Source organism: Canis lupus, chromosome 11, assembly GCF_048164855.1.
Source record: "Canis lupus baileyi chromosome 11, mCanLup2.hap1, whole genome shotgun sequence".
Lineage (NCBI taxonomy): Eukaryota > Metazoa > Chordata > Mammalia > Carnivora > Canidae > Canis > Canis lupus.
In genome coordinates, this window is record NC_132848.1 from 18,074,960 (window position 1) to 18,098,132 (window position 23,173).

The 23,173-nt window shown below is 41.4% G+C and overlaps 1 protein-coding gene across 1 annotated transcript; it reads right to left on the reverse strand.

Annotated features, from left to right (window-relative positions):
* Positions 1-350: 350 nt before the first annotated feature.
* On the reverse strand, positions 351-15,501 carry KRR1 (KRR1 small subunit processome component homolog). Its single transcript, XM_072843322.1, is given in 9 exon segments — positions 351-945; positions 3,088-3,181; positions 3,274-3,300; positions 3,303-3,353; positions 7,628-7,684; positions 8,919-8,997; positions 9,857-9,988; positions 11,634-11,803; positions 15,243-15,501. Coding segments are annotated over 6 exon segments (423 nt in total). The 5' UTR covers positions 8,973-8,997; positions 9,857-9,988; positions 11,634-11,803; positions 15,243-15,501; the 3' UTR covers positions 351-805.
* Between the last annotated feature and the right edge of the window lie 7,672 nt (positions 15,502-23,173).

Below are 23,173 nucleotides of genomic sequence, written 5' to 3' on the forward strand. Positions count from 1 at the left end.
TATGAATAAGCATTGTTTTCAGGCTGCTACAGCTGTGACTTTCAGTAAGTAGCCCAGCCTCTGTCTCAGCTTCTAAAACTACAAAATGAATGTGCTAGATTTAGGTGATTCTAAATAAATGACTCCACTGGCCCTCGTTACTAAAAGCATTTCTACATAACTTGTTGCATGCTGCTTCAATTCTAAACATCTGGTTTTCCCTGCTCTCTTGCAATCTGAGGTCTTTGGTTTACCACTTTCGTAGACTCATAATAGTAATTAATGGATTTAAGAGGTGCTTTTTTTGCTTGTGGGTTGTTTAATCTTAAACATAAAATAAGATCATAAAAAGAAGCCTAAATGTTTACTCATTTTAATTAAAGAGAACACTGTAAAATCTGTATTTATTTTGCTGAAATCCAAATGATGGGACATGATTTTATTTAAAGACTAACCAGTGGCATCAAACACTGGAACTGATGGACAATTACAATAACCACATTCCAAAAATCTTTACATAAACTACCTAAAAATTACACCTAAAATCATGCTTAGGCAAAACATGCCAAAACAGATAAGGTGCAATGTATACAAAGATGTATACACCACTTAGCCTTACATTTTTCAAAAAACACACAGGGAATACAATAATTCTTATTTATAAAGAACAGTTGTTTATATAAACACTATTTTGAAGAATGACACAAACTCAGAAAATGTAATCAGAGTATTCCTTATCACATAGGCTGTTGACGCCCCAGTATTTCAAAATACTTTACAAAAGGATATAGCTTCATGAGTTCTCATTTAGGGACTTTTTTTAATGCTACTTTTTCTTCTTTCTTTTTTCATCTGCTTCCATTTTAAGCTTAACTTCTTCACCTGAAAGAGCTCCCAGTTTCTTATTCTTTGCTTTCTTAACCTTTTCCTTGATGGCAGCCACATCAATTTTATTTTCAGTAGAAGCTAGACAAAATAAAAATGATACATGTAATCCTTTAGATTTTACCAAATAAAACAAAGAATATATATTTGGTACAATAATTTCAAAGTACTGTAATAGGTGAAAGGTCATGTTGTTAAATATAAAACACCTGCCTAAAGGAAAGTTAGACATTTTAGACAAAACAAATTATAAAGTACTTTAAAAATACATTAATAGAAATACACATCCAAATGGCACATTAATAAAAGTACTCATGCAAATGGCATTATAGATTACCTTTTCAATTACTGAATTCAACAATATCAAAGCTGCACTTATTTTCCTTAAAGTGCACTAAGATTATTTTTACTTATATTCTTTCCCACATTTTTAGAACTTTAGAGAGTACTCATTAATATACCAATTTTCCATTCTGCACATTAAAATAACATAGACTTACACTTCATGAAGAATATTAATATTTAGCCCTTCTAGCTTCCATGATTTTTATTAATAATGAAGATTTACATCAAAATCTACTTCATCTATTACCACACATAAAAACTTAAAAATAGGGGTGCCTGGGTGGCTCAGTCAGTTAGGCATCTGCCTTCAGCTTGGGTCATGATTTCAGGGTCTTGGGATTGAGCCTCCAGTCTGGGTCCCTGCCTTGCAGGGAGTCTGCTTGTCGTTGTCCCTATGCCCCTCCCCCTGTTCATGCTCTCTAAGGAATAAATCTTTTTTTTTTTTTTTTTAAGATTTATTTATTTATTCATTCAGAGAGAGCGAGAGAGAGGCAGAGACACAGGCAGAGGGAGAAGCAGGCTCCATGCAGGAAGCCCGATGTGGGACTCGATCCTGGGTCTCCAGGATCACACCCCGGGGTGCAGGCAGCGCTAAACCGCTGTGCCACCAGGGCTGCCCAGGAATAAATCTTTAAAAAATAATCTGAGAATATCTGGAGATCCTCCTAACAGAACCCAAACCATGGACTCAATGCCAAAAACCTGAACAACAGAGAGACGAAAAAAAAGTAGCTTTTTCTCACCATTTAAAGAACAGTATTCAGAACACAGAAGAATCACAAAATAAAACATTATCAGACTTGAAACCTTCACTATCATGAAATAGCTACATCTCTAATCATTATAAACACAGATTAAAATGGCTACTGAACAATCTTTAGGGTAAAACTCACAGGCTGAACAAACTGTAAATTATAATGTTTATGACACTTGTAACTTTACATAACCAATGATCTACATAGAATACAGTATTAAATTGCTGATATAATTAATATACATACTAAAATAGTACTGGTAGGTCCGGTTTTGACCAATGGGTCAGCTACAATGATGCCAGTGACTTTTCTCCCCTCACTGTGCACTGGCTACTCTGGAAAATTACTTCAGAAAGAGTACAAGTGTTACTAGTGGGAAGGAAAATGTAGAAGAGGAAAGGATGGATCAAAAACAGCTAGGAATGGAGAAGAAAAGACACAAAATTGTTTTGAGTCTTGAGGGAGGGGCAGATAGAGAAAATCCTTCAGCAGACTCCCCACTGAGCACAGAGCCTGAGGCCCGGGGCTCCATCCCAGGACCCTGAGCTCATGACCGGAGTCACAACCAAGAGTCTGATGCTTAACTGACTGAGCCATTCAGGCGCCCACTCTGGGTGTCTTTTTAATAATAGCCCCTAAGACCTTCCTGCTATTTTGATGGTGTCCTTTAGCCCAAGGTCATCAGAAATCCGTAACAATATAGGAATGGAACTTTAAGCCACAAATCACGTAAATAAAGAGAAGAAAAGCGTAACTTCTGATAAGCTCTAAGAGGCATGATAACAGAGCTTGGGGAGCTTGATGCGTTAGTTATTTTTACGTCTACAGAGGATTCACTGCTCTAATTTATAGATTCACAACGAGTCCTTGTCCAGCACAATCAGAGGTCAGGAGAGGACTGTCAACCCAGGATACTCTTAAATAGGCATTAACTGCTAATAAAACACCTCAGTGATCTCATCTCTAGGATTAGTGATTAATGAAATGTCAAGAGAACTGATGAAAGATAATGGTTATTTCTTTAGTTAACACTCATAAAGAGATTTGGACAAATTCACTACTGGTTTACTTTTTAGATTACAGACTTCAACATCATGCCAATAATCGGAAAATAAGCATTTACCTTCCTTTGGTTTCACCACTGGTTTCTCTTTAGGTGGAATAAAAGCTTTGTTTCTTTCCTCTTGTCTCTTACTGAGAGCTTCTGCTTGTTTAGCCTGCATTATTATAAGAACGATTTACCGTTAGGTAGGAATTCAAGTTTCTATGAACTATACTATCAATGTTGTGAACTAGATAAGAGTCTTACCTTTGTGGCTTCCATTTTCTGACACTTCTATTTTGACTTGCCTTCAGAAAATATTCACCACTAGCCAATTCTTTATCAATCTGTTGAAATCAGTATTTACAATTATATCAGAAATAAGGTAGATGGGAAGTCATTTCCTAAAAAAGGCATAATGCCCTTGGGATAGAGATAGTAAGGTCAAAAATCTATGATTAGTTTATAAAGGCAGTGACAGAAAAAAAGATGTGCTCTCTAAGCTGAAGGGAATACACACAAAAAGCACAGAGGTAGGAAAGAGGTGATGTGTTCATGAAATATACAGCAGGCTGTTTTAGATGGGATGGAACATCAGTGATTCAGGAAGATGTGAGGAAACTGGAAAGATAATATGAGGTACGCTTGAAGAAACATGAATGCCAGGTGGAGAGGGTGGGCTATGATTTAGAAATGACTGCAGGCTTCTGAGAGAAATAAAGAGACCAAAGCAGCCTATAGAAGGTACAGAAGATGGGATCCCTGCGTGGCTCAGCAGTTTAGCACCTGCCTTCGGCCCAGGGCATGATCCTGGAGTCCCGGGATTGAGTCCCACATCGGGTTCCCTGCATGGGGCCTGCTTCTCCCTCTGCCTGTGTCTTTTTCTCTGTCTCTCTCATGAACAAATAAAATCAAAAAAAAAAAAAAAAAAAAAAAAGGTACAGAAGAAAGAAGAGAAAAACACTTGGAATAAAGTAATGGCATGCAAAATGAAGAGCTAGAATTGTTAGGGTTTGGGGACTAATTCAATACTAATTAGAGAAAGCACAGCTTATTCATTCAATATATAATTGATTTATCTCAAATTTACACAGATTAAATCTTAAGGCAACATTTTAAACTCTTAATAATTACTAACCTCTTTACACAATTACTAATCATTTAATCCTTATTTACAATCCTTTGAACTAGATATTTTTATTATCCTCATTTTATGTACAGGGAAATTGAGGCAGGTTAAATAAATTGCCAGTCATGAAGCAAGTAAGTGGCAGAAGAAGTCAACTGGGACATTACTGTTTTTAGAAGCTTAGTCATAGGAGAGAAAGATAAGACAATTACTAACCACAGGACAGGCCCATAAGAAGTATGGCAAGTGTTATGGAAGCACAGTTGAGTAGTAAGATCACTGTACCTTCCCCCAACTAACAGTTCCTTTCTTTGCTTCCCTTTCCAGAATAGACCTCTTGATCCAACATTTCTGTTGTTTTATCACCATGATCTAGTAGAAAGGAAAGACTTTAAGATACAGCCAAGGTAGGGAATCATGAAGTAAGATCCTTCAGGAGACAGATGAAGACAGAATTCAAAGAACAGGTGAAGAAAGGTTTGGTGCAGATGGAAAAAAATTATAGGTGAGAGAAAAGGGAAGTTGAAAGAGTTCTCACTTGAGGGTCTTAAATATTGCCATAAAATAAAATGTAATGTCATCTGCTAAAGGTGGGAAGGTGCTTCAAGAATTAAGAGGACAGAGAACTACCAGACAACAGTGAGGATCTGAGCCTGGAAACGCAAAATTATAGTGGATATAGTCCAAAAATAAGACTTTCTCCAGCTATGTTTAGCAGCCACATTTTGGGAAAGAAGTCAAATTTTAGGACTGACCAAGTTTGAGAGTTTTGCTGGACAGATGTGATAGAAGGAAAAAGCAGCATAAAAGAAGAGTGATAAGCAAGAGAGAAAAGGAAATTTGGGGCAAAAAGTGAAGCCAGAAAACAAGTAATAAAATGAGAGGCATTCATAACTTCTATTTTAACAAAAGGGTACAGATGTTAGAATTTAGGATTTCAAAACTGGAGCAGTCTGGGCAGCCCGGGTGGCTCAGCGGTTTAGTGCCGCCTTCAGCCGGGGGCCTGATCCTGGAGACCTGGGATCAAGTCCCGCATCGGGCTCCCTGCATGGAGCCTGCTTCTCCCTCTGCCTGTGTCTCTGCCTCTCTTTCTCTCTGTGTGTCTCATGAATAAATAAAATCTTTAAAAAAAGAAAACCCAAAACCCCCCAAAAAACTGGAGCAGTCATATAGCACATGGTCTTAGGACTGATGCTAAAGCAAAGTGAGAGCATTAAGGGTTAAATTGTGTGTTTTTCTTTTAATCCATGGAATCTTTATCGTGGCCACAGGGGCACAACGGACAGCAACCACCTAGATATAGTTTACATTCTTACTGTGAAGCCTCTACTCCCCACATTCACATACTTAGCCGATTTACACTTACCTTTAGTTTCTTATACCCTGCCCCCTACGTGTACACACACACACACACACACACAAATACACAGTCTACCTAACTCTCCATAAACTTTCTAACGAAATAGGTTAAAATAGTATCCCCCTCATGTAAAGAAATTCAACACTTAATACTGACCTGACTTTCTAAAGAAAAGTTTCTGCACCTGAAAGAAGTCTGACAATCACTGTTACAGTAACATATAATTAACTCACTTTAACATTACACATTGGATGAGTATTCTTCATAGTATCTAGGTGGTGAGAATGGTGTGTATTTTTTCTTAAGTTTTTTTCTTTGGTTCCTTGTGTTTATTCACATTTTGTGCTCGAACTGTGGCAAGAATCCTTCCCAACTTTGTGATCTTAATTCAGAATCTTTTGCCAACTCTTGTTTAATCATTAAGGTCTTTAGTCGTGGCGATACATAAACAAAGTAGGAATTAATATTTTTTTAAAAAATTAATCTTTTAAAAAATTAATTTTTTAAAAAAGATTTTATTCATTTATTTATTCATGAGAGACACAGAGAGAGGAAGGCAGAGATATAGGCAGAGGGGGAAGTAGGCTCCATGCAGGGAGCCGAATGTGGGACTTGATTCCGGGTCTCCAGGATCACGCCCTGGACTGATGGCTGGCACTAAACTGCTGAGCCACCCAGGCATCCCCTGGAATTTTTAATTTTAATAAGCAACACATCTGTCAAACTAAGACATTATAAATATTAAATAATACAATTAAAATGAGTAGTTCTTAATCTCCTCAGTAGGAGCAAAAGATTCCATAAAAAAAAAAGTAGTATCAAATCAAGCATCAGAAAACAATTAGAAATTTAGATTAAGAAATGCAGAATTATTGGGGCGCCTGGTGGCTCAGTTGGTTAAGCGTCTGCCTTCGGCTCAGGTCATAATCTCAAAGTTCTGGGATTGAGCCCTGCATCAGGCTGCCCGTTCACCAGGACCAGGAAGTCTGCTTTTCCCTTTCCGCCTCCCCCTGATCTCTCTCTCTCTCTCTCAATAAATAAATAAATAAATAAATAAATAAATAAATAAATAATAAAAATGCAGAACTATTAAAATAGAGATCAGAATTGAGATGAGACTAAGCTTTTCAATCATTAGTTCATTAAAACTCTTAAAATTTGGGGAGCCTTGGTGTCTCAGGGTCATAATCTCCAAGTCTGGGATGCAGCCCCGCATCAGGCTTCCAGGGAGTCTGCTTCTTTTTCACTCTCTCCCTCTGCCCCTACGCATCACTTGTTCTTGCTCTCTCAAATAAATAAATAAAATCTCTAAAAAACAAAAAATCTTTAAAATACAAATTATTTGGAGCAGGGAGAGTTCTTAATTAGCAATGTTCCCTAAAAACTGGAAGTTTTGGGTAGCACTTTAATTATCACAGGGAAAGAAAAAAGTAAACTTTCTCTTGATCAGACAAAAGCAATATTCTCACATTTCTCCCACTCCATTTGAATTCTGCACACATTGGAACATCAAAGGATGCCAATCAGGCATCAGATACAAGACTAGCTCTCTTTATCTTTAATTTGTTCTTTCACCCCAATCTAACAGTGACTTCATAACTTCATCAAATTTAAGTGGATTGCTTCAAAAATACTCCTCATAAAATAGTTCATTACAGCATGGTTACATTCCCAGGTATAATCACGAATGCTGTGCACACAGGGATATAACAGATCTCTCAGAGTTTATAATTTGAGAACTTAAAACAAAAAGTCTTAATATAATCTGACATATTCCAAACTCCACTAATAGAAAAAAGCAGAATTCCAAACAGTCACATCTTTAAATATAGTAATGGGCCCATAATCCAAGAAAACTTGATTGAGATCATCGATGACCCATTCCATGAAGCTTATATCCTTTGTATCAGAACTATGCCATACGTTACCGCACAGCAGAGACCTAAGCCTCTACGGATATAACTCCTCAGGACTAAGGTAGTTGGGCGTGCAGAACTCTACCTCTACCCTGAATAATTCTGCTTTATCTGTTTTGTGCATTAGGCTTCCATAAAAGATTTAATTTCAAGAAAAGTTTCTACACCTGAAAGAAGTCTGACAATCACTGTTATAGTAACATATAATTAACTCACTTTAACGTTACACATTGGATGAGTATTCTTCATAGTATCTAGGACTACTTTTTTAACCTGAAATTTGCAAAGAAAAATTAATTAGATACTTAGAAAGATTTTAATGAACTAAGTGGAAGGGGATTAATACACTGCAACATATCCTATGAACTGGGCAATGACTTCCAAATTGAATACAGTAGGCCTTCAACTGCTCTGAGTGACTCATAGATGTTTCCTAGTAGTCAACTTCTCTTGGAAGCAATGAATTTTCTCAACGTTACTGCTAAAATGTAACATATAGAACTAATACAATAACATTTTGGAACTGTGGAATTTAGGGATCAGGTAGCTAGATTTAGTCAGAAAAATTTAGGCTCAATAATGGGAATGCCACTTCATAAGGGAAAATCACCTAACTGTCCTTTTCCTGCTTTCTCGTTTGTAGTACGGAAAAAAAAAAAAAAAAAAAAAAACTACCTCAAGGCTCTGCTGCAAAAATTAAGTAAGATGATATATGCAGACTTCACAAACTATAGGGTATTCAATATATTTGAGTTTTTATTTCCACATGAGAAAAGGACCAATAACTATAAGATCCAACAGAACTATTGTATTCTAGGTCCTGGAAAGGGAACAAGACCTCACAGCCAGATCCAGACAACAAAAGGAGTTAATAGACACAGTAACTGCTCCACTGATTCTCTCATAACATTAAACTTCACAAGTTAAAAAAAAAATTGTCAATCCATTAAAGATTACACTAAACTTCAAACCAAAAAAATGTATTTTAAAGGAAAGAAGTTTTCAGAATCTGACCTCTACTGGTTTATATAGGTTACTGCAAATAACAGTATCACCATTCAATTCTCTAATTACTTGAGCACATGTAACTACATCTTTCCTGTATATGCTACAGACTAAAATCTTAAATACCCATTTAAAACTTGCAGTGGAAAGAGAAATGATGCCCAGACCTTCTAATTCAGGAATGGATACTTCCTTAGTTCCCAAAGGTTGACCATATTATGTTAGGATCTAGGAGTGATGATGATTCCCTCAAATAACATGAAGCACAAAGTATTCACCAATGGGAAATCAAACAAAGTACATTATTTTAAAAAGAAAGAAAGAAAGAAAGAAAGAAAGAAAGAAAGAAAGAAAGAAAGAAAGAAAGAAAGAAGAAAGAATGAAAAGAAAAGAAAGAAAGAAAGAAATTGAAAAACAGTGTATTATCCAAAGAACTATTATAACTGAATTATTTAATTTGTTCTATACTAAAAACTGACTGAAGATAGCAAATAGTTCTCATCTCTTTTAAGCCACTAAAAGGTCCACTGACTGAAACCATGTTTCCCTGAACCATAATATAACAGTTTGAGTTCCAAAGCCTTTACCAAAAGAAAAGTTGAAATTCAGTACAATGAAAAAAAAAAAAAAAAAAAAAAGAAATTCAGTACAATGAAAAACTAATGACACAGGAAGACTCTTAAGTTTTCCACTGATAAAAAAAGTACCTTTAACATAGATCCTTTGGGACCTATGAGACATTGTCTTCTTTTCACAAATCTTTTTCTTTTTTTTTAGCTTTTTTTTTTTTTAATTTTTATTTATTTATGATAGTCACACAGAGAGAGAGAGAGAGAGAGAGGCAGAGACACAGGCAGAGGGAGAAGCAGGCTCCATGCACCAGGAGCCCGACGTGGGATTCGATCCCGGGTCTCCAGGATCGCGCCCTGGGCCAAAGGCAGGCGCTAAACCGCTGCGCCACCCAGGGATCCCTCTTTTTCACAAATCTTTATTTCTTACTAAACAACCTATTTTAATTATGTCACAACGCAACATTATCCTCAAGAATTCTTACTGCCGGGATCCCTGGGTGGCGCAGTGGTTTGGCGCCTGCCTTTGGCCCAGGGCGTGATCCTGGAGATCCCGGATCGAGTCCCACACGTCGGGCTCCCGGTGCGTGGAGCCTGCTTCTCCCTCTGCCTGTATCTCTGCCTCTCTCTCTCTCTCTCTGTGTGACTATCATAAATAAATAAAATTAAAAAAATTAAAAAAAAAAAAAAGAATTCGTACTGCCTTTGGAAACATGAAGAAAATATTCTTTACAAACACATTTGTTTTCAAGGCCTAGGCTAATGAAATCTAAGCAGAAAAATGAAAACTCTAAGATGGAGGGATGCAGTGTTATATGTTATCTCTAATGTTGATGCAAATAAAGCAAAGTTTTTGTAATTCTAAATTTACCTGTTCAAATGATACACTTCTTGCTAAAAGTTTTAATTAGGTCTCTGGCCCTAATGATGATATATGGATCAAAAGTCTTCTTTGTCGTACAGTCATATTGCCCTCGATCAGGTCCAGGATTGCATTAATGTGCTGCAAAAAGCAAAGAGCAAATACACAACTGTCTAAAAATCAATTCAGTTTTAGGTAATTATAGACAGCCTATCCTAATCAAACTATTAATTACTGTAAATTAAGCTCTCTCTAATTCTATCAATTCCCCCCTTGAAGAAGCTGAGTAGTTGATATAAATAATGAACACTTGATTACTTTCATATTTCAAAGAAAATAAAAAATTCAGGCAACTGAAACCATTTGTACTTACTTGGCTTTAGAACTTTGCACTTATTGGGATAAAGATTATTTCTAGTTTAAAAAATATGTTATCAATGCAAATGAGGTCATACTTAAGACCTAGGGTGAAAATCTAAAGCTACATATAGCTCCTCTATCCTGGACTCGGCTCTGATCTGCCATCTGCTCCTTTGGGTTATGAATAGACTTTCCCTTCAAACTTTTTTCTAGCTGGTTTGTATTAGCTAAATACAAAGCGAAAACAAATTCTCACAGGTTCAGAAAGAAGCAATAAATGGAAAATTATGCATTAACTCTTAATAGGAGAACCAGATTTCAACAAAGCAAATTAAAATGTCATTTTCTGACTGACAGTATGTTGTGAATAATATTTCAGTGTAGTGAGTGATGAACAGTTCAACATAAGGTTTGGTCTCTATAAGTTCACAAGTCTAATCTCAGAGGTAGCTGTAAAATAGCTTGCAGTTTGCTGAACCACCCTAATACCTAACGGGCACAAACAGCTCCAGAGCAGTCACCTAGATGAGAAATACATTTTATATCACAACCTAGTGTGTGCACATGTGTTCATGTACACATATATAAATGAACCCAAAGCTTCATAAAATGAAACTTATCCTTACCATATGTGATACGTTATTTTTTTAATTTCTTTTTTTGGATGCATTCCTTTTTTTAAAGGCACATTATATCCACTAAATGGGATTTCTTGCTCCACTAATGGGTTTTCCAATCCATAGTTTGAAAAACAAAAACAAATATACTGCTCTAGGGAAACGGCAGCAGCTACATATAGGGCAAGTTGGCCACACCCCCCTCTTCCATTTAAAATGAAAGTTAAGAAACCATCCAGGAACGGGCCTCAACTCAAACTACACAGAAACATGGCAAATATCACAGTATAGAACAGGCATCCTGAAACTTGGAGTTCACAGAAAATCCATGAGATCCCTAAAGTTCTAAAGGTAAGTGAATTTATCAAAGTAATCTATTACTCACAAAATAAAAAACAAGTGGATTATAAGAATAAAGCTTATACCTAGGCTGTTTAAAATACCAAAGGAACCAGGGGCACCTGGGTGGCTCAGTCAGTTAAGCATCCGACCGACCCTTGATTTCTGCTCAGGTCATGATTTCAGGACCATGAGACTGAACGTCATGTCGAGCTCTGTGTTCATCAGAGTCCACGTGGGATTCTCTTACCCTCTCCCCAACCTCTACTCGCACATGCACATAGGCACACACACTCGCACTTACTCTCTCTAACGGTATTTCTTAAAAAAAAAAAAAGGCAAAAAACAAAGGCACCACATTAACCATTTATGCTAGTACCTTTTAAAAAAAAATCCACCAGCATATATACTTATTTAAAAGTAAAGGTGTAAGGAGCAAAACCTCAAAGAAATATATAAAATGTGCATACATGTTCATTCAAGGCTCTTCTGTACCAAAGGCCAGCACTCTTTCAAGTAAGCCTCTCTAGATTTTGGGAACAAAGTTGCAAAACTGCTCTCCTCCAAGAGGCCTCTGGGATTGTCCTTTTTAGAAAACGCCGGTTCCTTCCATCAGGTACAGTGAGGAGTTCTGATTCATCTAAAGAGGAGAAGAAACTTACACGTAAGATTTTACCCTTCTCTTGGACACTTTTAAAAATGCTTATATGCATATATTTACATGTTTCCCAATACTCCTTGTAGTTCCTATTCTCATACTCTTTAGATTATTCAACAAAGAACATGACTCCATCATTATTTATCAACATACTGTATTAAAATTAACTGTCTATACTTCAGCCTCATGAGACAAAGTTCCTTAAGGGCAGGGATGCTCCTCGGGTCTACAGTAATTCGCATATGCCTGATAGTAGGATACTAAAAAAACTTATATTGTACTACACTAACTTAAAGATCCAAATACTGCTTTGTTTACATGACTATTTTATCTTTTTTTTTTTTTTAATTTATTTATGATAGTCACAGAGAGAGAGAGAGAGAGAGAGAGAGGCGCAGAGACACAGGCAGAGGGAGAAGCAGGCTCCATGCACCGGGAGCCTGATGTGGGATTCAATCCCGGGTCTCCAGGATCGCGCCCTGGGCCAAAGGCAGGCGCCAAACCGCTGCGCCACCCAGGGATCCCCATGACTATTTTCAATATAAATAACCTTTTAGATTTTCCTGAACTGCAGCATGGTGTGTATATGCACAGGCATATATATTTGTGTTTGTGTGTTTGCACAAACACAAACTTAAAAGCTGATATTCTGGTGTAAACTTTCAGTTACCGTCACTGGTATATGGTTTTAGACTTTCCAAAGAGTTTTCATATGCCTTATTTCTGTATACACCTTCATGACAACTGTGAAAGGTGGGAAGAATCGGTATTATTTTTCCCATTTTATAAAAGACATTCAGTCCAAAAAGATTAGTGACCTGTCTAAAGGGACACAAAGGTAATTCAGCCTAAGTCTCCTTTCAATAAAATGAAATGTCTCTTAAGGGCATAAATGATCTCCAACATCATTTATTAACACTCCTGGTCCTGGATTTTAGGAATCTCTTAAATCTAACAGCGATACTTTAATTCAATACTACTCAAAGGTATGACCCATAGACCTGCAGTGTCAGCACACATTAGGAGTTAGTCACAAATACAATTCTTGGGCTCCAACTAAGACCTAGCAAATTTGAATCTCTTGGATGAGCCCCAAGAATCTGTGTTCTTATAATCTCATTAGGAGATTCTTATGCACACCAAGTCTGAGAAAAGGGCCTTTGTGGTTTGTTATCCCCCATGGTAAACTTGCTTCTGTTTCTCACACTCACATCCAGTTTATTATTTCTGGTTCAAATCACAGAGAATTAGCTAAGCTTCATACATCACTTCCAAAAAAAAAAAAAAAAAAAAAAAAACCAACAACAACAAAAAAACCCCACCAAACCTTCAAGTTCTACCACCGTGATTACTTAAAATATGTATCTTACCAAGTCTCTACTCAATTTAAACACTTAAATAGCTACAAATTTTAAAAAAACCAAAACCTAGCAAAAAAAATTTCACAGGAGTTTCACAACAGAGAAGTGCCAATAGCCTCCAAAACACGTGAAAAGGTGTGGCCTCATTAGTAATAAGGGAAGCTCAAATTAGAACCCCAACCAGACAGCATTTCACACTTACCAAAATGATAGAAATCCGACCTGCAGAGAGCATCAGGCGCTGGCGCGGCTGCAGAGCAAGGAGAACTCTCACCCACGGCCGCCGGAGCGTCTCCAGCGTTACCTGCACTACCCTCATTCAGGGATGCCCGTCCCATGTGCATAATGTGAGAAACCGGAACGTGCAAACCGGGAGATACACACGGAGACGTTTACAGGAGCGCTGCTGGTAATGGCAGGCAGCGGGAACAACCCGAATGTCCACCAACAGCAGAATGGAAATATACATAAGTGGACATTCATGGAAGGAAACAGCATCAGTATCAAAGGAAAATATTAAACGACAGCTACACGGATCACCTTGACTCAGTAAGAAAAATAAGGTTAAGCCTCGGAAGCAAGCAGAACATCCAGAACCCTCTTGCATTCGTAAAAATTCAAACACTGACAACATCAAACCATTCCGGGCACGGGGTAAAGATTATGTGGAGCACAGAAAATGATCAGAACGACTGGGAACAGGAAAGGGCAGAGGTAGAGAGCGCTCCTCGGGACTCGGGTGCGGTCCCGCCATATCTCCCATGTGCTGCTGGCTTTACTCTCGGCGCCTCAGACCCTGCATTCCGCTGAATCTGTTATGTGACTACAGACTTCTAGGACACCTCGCTAAGGGCACAGGGAGAGCTTGAGGTCCCAGGACACCTCCTGAGGGTGCACAGTGAGAGCTCGAGGTCCTAGGACACCTCCCGAGGGCCCAGAGGGAGAGCTCTAGGTTCTTACTCCCAGGACACCACCTGAGGGTGCACAGTGAGAGCTCGAGGTCCCAGGACACCTCCTGAGGGCCCAGAGGGAGAGAGCTCCAGGTCCCAGGACACCTCCTGAGGGTGCACAGTGAGAGCTCGAGGTCCCAGGACACCTCCCGAGGGCCCAGGGCGAGAGCTCGAGGTCCCAGGACACCTCCCGAGGGCCCAGAGGGAGAGCTCGAGGTCCCAGGACACCTCCTGAGGGTGCACAGTGAGAGCTCGAGGTCCCAGGACACCTCTTGAGGGCCCAGAGGGAGAGCTCGAGGTCCCAGGACACCTCCCGAGGGCCCAGAGGGAGAGCTCGAGGTCCCAGGACACCTCCCGAGGGCCCAGAGGGAGAGCTCGAGGTCCCAGGACACCTCCTGAGGGTGCACAGTGAGAGCTCGAGGTCCCAGGACACCTCTTGAGGGCCCAGAGGGAGAGCTCGAGGTCCCAGGACACCTCCCGAGAGCCCAGAGGGAGAGCTCGAGGTCCCAGGACACCTCCTGAGGGTGCACAGTGAGAGCTCGAGGTCCCAGGACACCTCTTGAGGGCCCAGAGGGAGAGCTCGAGGTCCCAGGACACCTCCTGAGGGTGCACAGTGAGAGCTCGAGGTCCCAGGACACCTCTTGAGGGCCCAGAGGGAGAGCTCGAGGTCCCAGGACACCTCCTGAGGGTGCACAGTGAGAGCTCGAGGTCCCAGGATACCTCCCGAGGGCCCAGATGGAGCTCGAGGTCCGAGGACCCCTCCTGAGGGTGCACAGTGAGAGCTCGAGGTCCCAGGACACCTCCTGAGTGCCCAGGGCGAGAGCACTTGAGGTCGGCGGCTCACCTGGGCCACCCCGCAGCCGCCGCCCACCCGCCCTTTCGTCGACGGCGTCCAGCCTCGGCCACCAGCACAGGCCTCCGGCGCGCCCCCGACCCTCGGGCCGGTCCGCACCTGCACAGGCGTCTCGGCCCCGCAGCGCCGTCGGTCCGCAGGCCCGGCCTCCCCCCATCCCCCGGCCCCCAGGCGGACTGCACAGAACCGACGCCACGTCCCCGGCCAGCGGCAACGCAGCAGTCACGCCCCGAGCCTCGGTTCTCACTCGAACTGACCTCGCTTCTCCGGCTTCGGCAGCTGCGGACGAAACTCAGTCCTCGGTTCGCCGGCGCCAGCCCGTGGAAGCAGGAGGCCGCCATGTTCCAGCTGCTTCCGGCGCTACCGGAAGTGGGGCTGCTCTTACATCCTACCGGCTATTCCCCGGAAGTGGGGCTGCTCTTACATCCTACCGGCTATTCAGGCCTAAAAACCTGTTGGCTCGAAATGAGTTCCGTAGAACGCGGACGAGGAGGTCTGCGCAATCTCCGTGCGTGCGTTCGCCGCGGCCTGCGTCGGTGCCCAAGCTACCGGCGCTTCTCCTGCGTGGCCAATGGAGAGCCGCGGACTGTCTTCCCAGGATGCACGGCAACCACGGAGGTCGGCTGCATGCTGGGAGTTGTAGTCCAGCGCTATGGGGAGGCTGGAGGCCCAGCTCTGCTGCCTACAGCCTCCTGTGGGTCCTTGTGTGTAGCTCAGGGTCTTGGACTCCGGGGTTCGGTCGCAGCGTGCAATCGTCGGCAACCGGCTGCCATTCACGTCACCCACCCACCCACTTGTTTGATGATATGTATTTGGCCGTCAAGCATGCGCTGGGCCTAACTGGGAAGGCCAAATACGGAGATGCCTGGTCCTTGATGGCAGAGACTGGCACAATCGCTACCATTTACTGAGACTACTTGGTGCCATGCACTTTATTTGCATTTCCAATTTTTAAAACAAAACTAAAACCGATTATCTTTTTTTTGTAAGACAGTCTTAAAAGTCTTTGTTTCTGATGGTACTTACGTTCCCAGGGTCTTGGTACTTCTTCTGAGCCAGAACCATGCAATTAAGTGACGCTTCTCAAGTATTCCCAAAACGGCTCCCTCAACGCTGCATATGGCCTCAGTGTGAGGCTTTTCACTACTTGCACACTTTCGCACTTCTAAAAATCTAAAAATTCTTAGACTCACTAATGATGAGACTTCTCTTGGTGACTGGTCTTACTGCTTGCCATTTCTAAAATTCTCTGCAGCACAAGTTGGGGAAGTCTTAGGTTGAATTTCTGGCATTAGTGAGACTGGGAACATCTATTTGGAATCCACCCTTGTATATCTTCTATAAAAACTTAAGATTGTTGTACATACGGTACATACATAAAACAGACGGGTAATTAGTGACAAGGTCCCAAGACATGTGGTTATGTTAAGATATTTTTTTCTTGGGACACCTGGGTGGTTCAGTCAGTTAAGCATCAGACTCCGGTTTTGGCTCAGGTGGTGACCTCAGGGTCATGAGATGGAGCACAGCATGGGGCTCTGTGGTAGATGTGGAGCCTGCTTAATATTTTTACTCTCCTCCTCTTCCCCATCACACTCACATGCTCTCTCTCTCTCTCAAAAAAAAATTATCCCATTTTTATAAAGCAAACGATTCAATAAGTATTTATTGAGCATCTATAACATTTTGTGTTCTTTGTGCTAGATAATTATATGTATGTGTGTCTGTATATATTGTGAATATATGTTTGTATGTGATTATACAACAAAAAAAGATTTAGAAGGCTACACCTCAAGGTTATAAGGCAGGCTATCTTAGGGATGAAGGTAGAAAAGAAAAAGGAAGCAGGCAAAAGGACAAAAATAGGTAAAAAATAATAATCATTAGAAAAATATTGTCAACAAGTAAAGGACTCTGCATGAAAGCCTAGAAAACCTGGGAGTCCAGGAGAGAGACCAAATTTGAGAAACATATTCGGTCTTGGAATGTTTGCTGTGCAACATGTTTCATGTGTCATGGTGTTGGGCTGAAATAGGCTTGCACGGTATCAACCCCTTCTTGCAAGGCCCCATTTAGCAAATTCTGTAGATATGGACACATGGTATACAGCTCTGGCTGCTAAGTCACTTCAGTGAACACTTAACCAACCTCTGTTTTTTCAGCTGTAAAATGAGAAAGTTGAGTTAGATTACTGCTTCTTAAACCTTAGCCAACCTCGGACACACATGGAGGGTGATCGTATTCCCAGTTTATAGTTCAGTAGGTCTAGGACAGGGCCCAAGAATTTGCAATCTGGAAAACAAGGAATTACCCAACCCTAAAATGCAAATAATGCCAAGGTTGAGAGACTTGGGCCTACAGATGTTCTTAATTTCTGTGATTCTACTTCAAAGGGCTAGTAAGGGCTTTACTTTTACTTTTACCAGACATGCAATGAAAGCAAAGTTATTTCCTACTTTTCCCATTATTTCCCACTGCTAGGGCAGAACTTACCTGGCATCAAGAAGCCAAAGTTTCCAGATGGTTGTTCATTACTTTTCTGGGCTCCTTGGTGGACAATCTTAATCCATTTCCTGGGATTCTGTTGTCTCATTACCCAAACAATGACACTGCTATATTCAGTGGATGCTTGAGGTCTAAAGGCACTCATTATTGCTTGAATATTAGTCTCTCTGGGACTCAGGCCCACAGAACATTAATATTTCATTGGGCCTCTCCTACTATTTCCAAGGCAATCTTCCATCTTTCTCTTCTTGATTGTACTTATTGATAAGAAACAGCTTTGATTTAATTTTTGGTTATAATATTCTTCTCCTTAAAGGAAAGCTGGAATACGTTTCGTGATATTAGGTTTCACTGAAGCAACAGAAGGCTTTTTAACGCATGCATGAAAACTCAAGATTTAATTAGTGGCATGTGAAATGTATTGGCACTGCCAAGATTTATTATTTTAGGCAAATCAAAGAAGCAAACTACAGTCTTTTATTTGTTTACGTGACATTGGGAGAATATTTGAACTTCTCCAGGAAGCAAATTTCTAGTCATTTGTTAAGTCTATATGCCTCCCCACCCTTCAGACAGTGGTAGCCACAGATGGTTCTTGATTAAATAAATTTTTTTAATGAAATAAACTTTTTAGATTATATATTTCAAACATTTAATGGGTTTGTATTTAAACAAGCTATTTCTTGATGTTAACAAGATGGTGACATGGCTTCTCCATTGTTTCAAAATCTCAAAAAGTCTAGCTATCTGATACACCTAGAGACTGAAAATTAAGTTTTAACACTACATTTTTTGCTTTTGATCATCTATCAGTGATTTTAATCTCTTTTGGTTTGCAAGTCACTTTACTGATGAAATTAAATCAATGGACCCAGAAAAGCACATATATTTGGGTACACATATCATTTTACCCATAGTTTGACGAGATGCTCACATTTCTGTCACACTCTTTCATAAAACTCCTAAGAGATCAAGCCATCAGGTTAGGGACTCTTGCCTTAAAGCAACACAGGAGGAATGTCTCAGAAGCCTGGATCTGATCTTATGAGCACTCAAGTCCTTTGCTTTTAGAGTTCTCCAGGAGACACAGGATTAAAATTTTAGTATGCTTCCGTACTTGCGTATAAGTATACTTCTCAAGAATCCTTTGACTGCAAGTCATAGAAATTCAAAGTAACAAGTACAAAAGAGGATTTATTGCCCTACATACCTGGGAATTGGACCTACGCCCTCAGCAATATCATAGAAACATTCATGCTCTTTCTCTATCATAATCTTGAGACCTCTGTGTGTGTGTGTGTGTGTGTGTGTGTGTGTATGTGTGTGTGTGTGTGTGTGTGTGTGTGCGTGTCCTTCCATATTCTGGCTCTGCTTTTTCTGTGTAGTTTTTATTCTGAAGCAAAGATATCTGCCAGCAGTGCAGAATTAAATTCTCAGCAGAAGAAATCCTTTCGTCCTAAGAATTCCATCAAAATCCCAGGAAGAAAACAAACAAACAAATCCCAGGAAGACTCTTAGTGGCCAGTCCTGGATCACACTCTAAAGTCAGAGGTGGGTTACACCCACATAAACCATCTGGGCTTAGAATGGGAATGAATGATTCCTAAGGAGAAATTGAGAGCTGCTGCCAAAAGAAGGGAAAGAGGGGCAAAAACACACAATGTGTACTACAGTAAGTATAGCAAGTTATGCAGGGGATTAATAGGTTTTCAGGTTTTACCCATCACCATTGCTCATTCCCAAGCCACCATTTCATTAAAACAAGCCACATACTTAAAGAATTACTTAGCCCCAGTCACAAGATACATGGAGGAATTATGTACTAAGATTTTATTGGGGGTATGTGTGTATAGTAGCTCTCTATATTTGCTATGAGAAGAAAAATGTATTAATTGGTGTAGTAGGTTGATTTATATTTCTCTAGGCACATGTGGTGATACTGAAAATGTGACCTGCTGTAATTGTGGTGATTGGGTGTAGCCCATTTTTATAATAATTTTTCTCTCATGTAGCATATTTCCCTACAGGAAATGGCTGTATATTTTTTCTTTTTATTTTGAAAAGAATAAAAAAGGAAAATGCAAGGAACAATGCAACCATTGTCCAAGAATCTACCTAAATTTAGTAAATTTTAACTTATCATTTATCACTTTGGTCCCAGATATACATAAATATTTGTATCATAAAATCTCACAATAATGCAAAATGAAGTCATTCCTATCTTCTCTCTTCTAGAAGCAATAATTAGATGTTTTAGTTTCTAAGAATTATTTTAGGTTTACTAAAAGCAGATAGACTAATATGACAAATGCTTTTGTAGTCATAGTTAAATTTAAGACATAAATATTTCCAGCTAAAGCCCCTGTCTACACGTTCATAAACTCATACCTCCCCTCTTCCACCATAGGTGACCACTATGCCAAGTTAGGGTTAGGGTAAGGCTTAGGGTTAGGGTTAGGGGTTAGGGTTAGGGTTTGGGTTAGGGTTTGGGTTCAGGTTAGAGGTTAGGGTTAGGGGTCTGGGTTAGGGTTCATGTTCGGGGTTAGGGTTACGGGTTAGGATTAGTGTTAGGGGTTAGGGGTTAGTGGTTAGGGTTAGGGTTAGTGGTTAGGGGTTAGGGGTTCGGGGTTAGGGTTAGGGGCTGGGGGTTAGGGTTAGAGTTAGGGTTAGGGTTAGTGTTTAGGGGTTAGGGTTAGGGGTTAGAGGTTAGGGGTTAGGGTTTGGTTAGTGTTTAGGGTTAGGGTTAGGGTAGGGTTTAGCGTTAGGGTTAGGGGTTAGGGTTAGGATTAGGGTTAGGGTTAGCGGGTTAGGGTTAGGGGGTTAGGGTTAGGGTAAGGGTTGGGGTTAGGGTTGGGGTTGGGGTTAGGATTGTTAGGTTTAGGGTGTTAGGGTTAGGGTTGTTAGGGTTAGGGTTGTTAGGAGTAGGGTTAGGGTTGTTAGGGTTAGGATTAGGGTAGGGTTTTTTGGTTAGGCTTAGGGTTGTTAGGTTTAGGGTTAGCGGTAGGCTTGTTAGGGTTAGGGTTTGGGTTGTTAGGGTTAGGGTTAGGGGTTAGGGTTAGTGCTAGGTTTAATGTTAAGGTTGGTTTAGGTTTAGGGTTAGGAGTTTTGGGTGGGGTTAGGGTTACGTGGTTAGGTTTAGAGGTTAGGGTTAGGTTTTGGGGTTAGTGTTAGCGTTAGGGTTAGGGTTGAGCGTTAGGGTTAGGGTTAGGGTTAGGGTTAGGAGGAGGCTAGGGTTAGGGTTGTGTTAGGGTTAGGGTTAGGTTTAGGGGTTAGCGTAAGGGTTATGGTTTAGGGGTTAGGTTTAGGGTTAGGGTTAGGGTTAGAGTTGGATGTTAGGGTTAGTGGTTAGGTTTAGGTTTACGGTTAGGGTTAGGTTTAGGGATAAGGGTTTGGTTTAGGGGTAGTGGTAGGGGTTAAGGCTAGGGTTAGTGGTTAAGGAAAGCGTTAGGGTTAGGTTTAGCGTAGGGGGTTCGGTTTAGGTATTAGGGTTAGGGGTAGGAGTTAGAGATAGAGTTAGGTTCGGAGTTAGGGTTTGGGGTTAGGGTTAGTTTTTATGGTTAGGGTTAGGTGTTAGGGTTAGGGGTTAGGGGTTAGGGTTAAGTTTAGGGGTAGGTGTTAGGGTTACGTGTTAGGGTCAGTGTTAGGGTTTAGGGTTAGTTGTTAGGGTTAGGTGTTAGTGTTAGGGTTAGGGGTTAGGGTTAGGGTTAGGTATTTGGGTTAATGTTAGGGTTAGGGTTAGGGTTAGGGTTAGGACTAGCGTTAGAGGGTTAGTGTTAGGGTTAGAGGGTTATGGTTAGGCTTAGGGTTAGGTTTGTTAGGGTTACTGTTAGGGTTATGGTTAGGGTTAGTTGTTAGGGTTAGGGTTTTGGGTTACTTTTAAGGGTTAGGGTTAAGGTTAGGGATTAGGGTTAGGGTTAGGGTTAGGCGTTACCGATATGGTTCGGCGTTAGTTTAGGGTTAGTGTTAGGGTTAGGGGTTAGATTTAGGGTGTTAGGGGTTAGGGTTTGGGTTAGTGTTAGGGGTTAGGACTAGGGCTTGGGTTAGGAGTTAGGGTTAGAGTTAGGGGGTTAGGGTTAGGGTTAGGGTTAGGAATTGGGAGTAGTATTAGGGTTAGGTGTTTAGGGTTAGGGGTTAGGGTTAGGTTTAGGGTTAGGGTAGGTTTGTTAAGGTTATGCTTAGGGTTGTTAGGTTTAGGGTTAGGGAGAGGGTTAGGGTTAGGGGTTAGATTTAGGTTTAGTGTTAGGGGTTAGGGTTTGGGTTAGCATTAGGGTTAGGGTAGGGATTATGTTTAGGGTTAGTGTTAGTGTTTGAGGTTTAGAGTTAGGGTTAGGGGTTAGGGTTAGCATTAGGGGATAGGGTGAGTGTTAGTGTTAAGGGTTAGTGTTTCGGTTAGGGTTAGGGATAGGGTTAGGGTTAGGGTTAGCTAGTTACGGTTATGGTTAGGGTTCGGGTTAGCTGTTAGGGTCAGTGTTAGGGGTTAGGGTTAGTTGTTAGGGTTAGGGTTAGGTGTTAGGGTTAGGGTTAGGGGTTAAGGTTAGGGTTAGGGTGAGGGTGAGAGTTAATGGTGAGGGTTAGGGTTAGGGTTAGGGTTGGGTTAGGTTTAGGATTAGGGGTGGTTTAGGGTTAGGTGTTAGGGTTAGGGTTAGGGCTAGGGTTTAGGGTTAGGGTTACGGGTTAGGGCTAGGGTTAGTGGTTAGGGATAGGGTTAGGGTTAGGGTTAGGGGTTACGGTTAGGGTTAGGGGTTACGGTTAGGTTTAGGGGTTAGTATTAGGGTTTGGGTTAGGGCTTAGGGTAGGGGTTTGGGTTAGGGTTAGGGTTTAGGATTAGGGTTAGGGTTAGGGGTTAAGCCATCCTTCAACTAGCTGCGTACTTATTGGTGTGAGAATGTAGCAGCATTCAGAGTGAGGAGGTTCCATGAATACTGCTTTCTTGTACCTGGAGACACACCTACGAAGCCTGCATTTTCCACTTGCGTCGCACAAGCTTCTGACAAACATCTCTAATAAGTATGTTCAAAATTCCATCTGCAGAAGAGGGGCAAGATTGGGGAAGAGAAGGGTCCCCAAATCACCTGTCCCCACCAAATTACCTAGATAAACTTCAAATCATCCTGAAAAATCTATGAATTTGTCTTGAGATTGAAAGACAGAACAGCTGGAATGCTACAGTGAGAAGAGTTTGCGCTTATCAAGGTAGGAAGACCGGGAAGAAAAGAAATAAGTAAACAGAAGGCATCCAAGGGTGCGGGGCCCCGCGAGGAGCCGGGCTAAGACAGGGGCGAGTGCCCCCAGGACAGGAAAGCTCCGTCCCAGAGAAGCAGGAGGTTCATCAACCTTCCCGGGTGGAAAGGCGCTCCCAGGGAGTTAGTGCAGGTCCCCAGGAGGGTGGGGATGCCCTCAGGCTCCCTGGGACACTAACCGACATCTGTGCCCCTGGGAGAGCGTGTCACACCCGGCGGCTGAGCTCCCTAAGGGGCTGCAGCACGCACGCAGCTGGACCCCGGAGCAGCTCCGAGGGGCTCGGGAGGCGGCTCCACAGCGGAGGCTGGCGGCCGGGAGCGCGAATCCAAAAGCACAGGCCCAGGAGCCCTGGGCATGGGGGGACACAGCCCAGGATCCGATCTCACCCCGGGACAGGCAGAGGCCAGGAGGGCCCAGGATAGCAAGGACGCTCCTGCCCCGA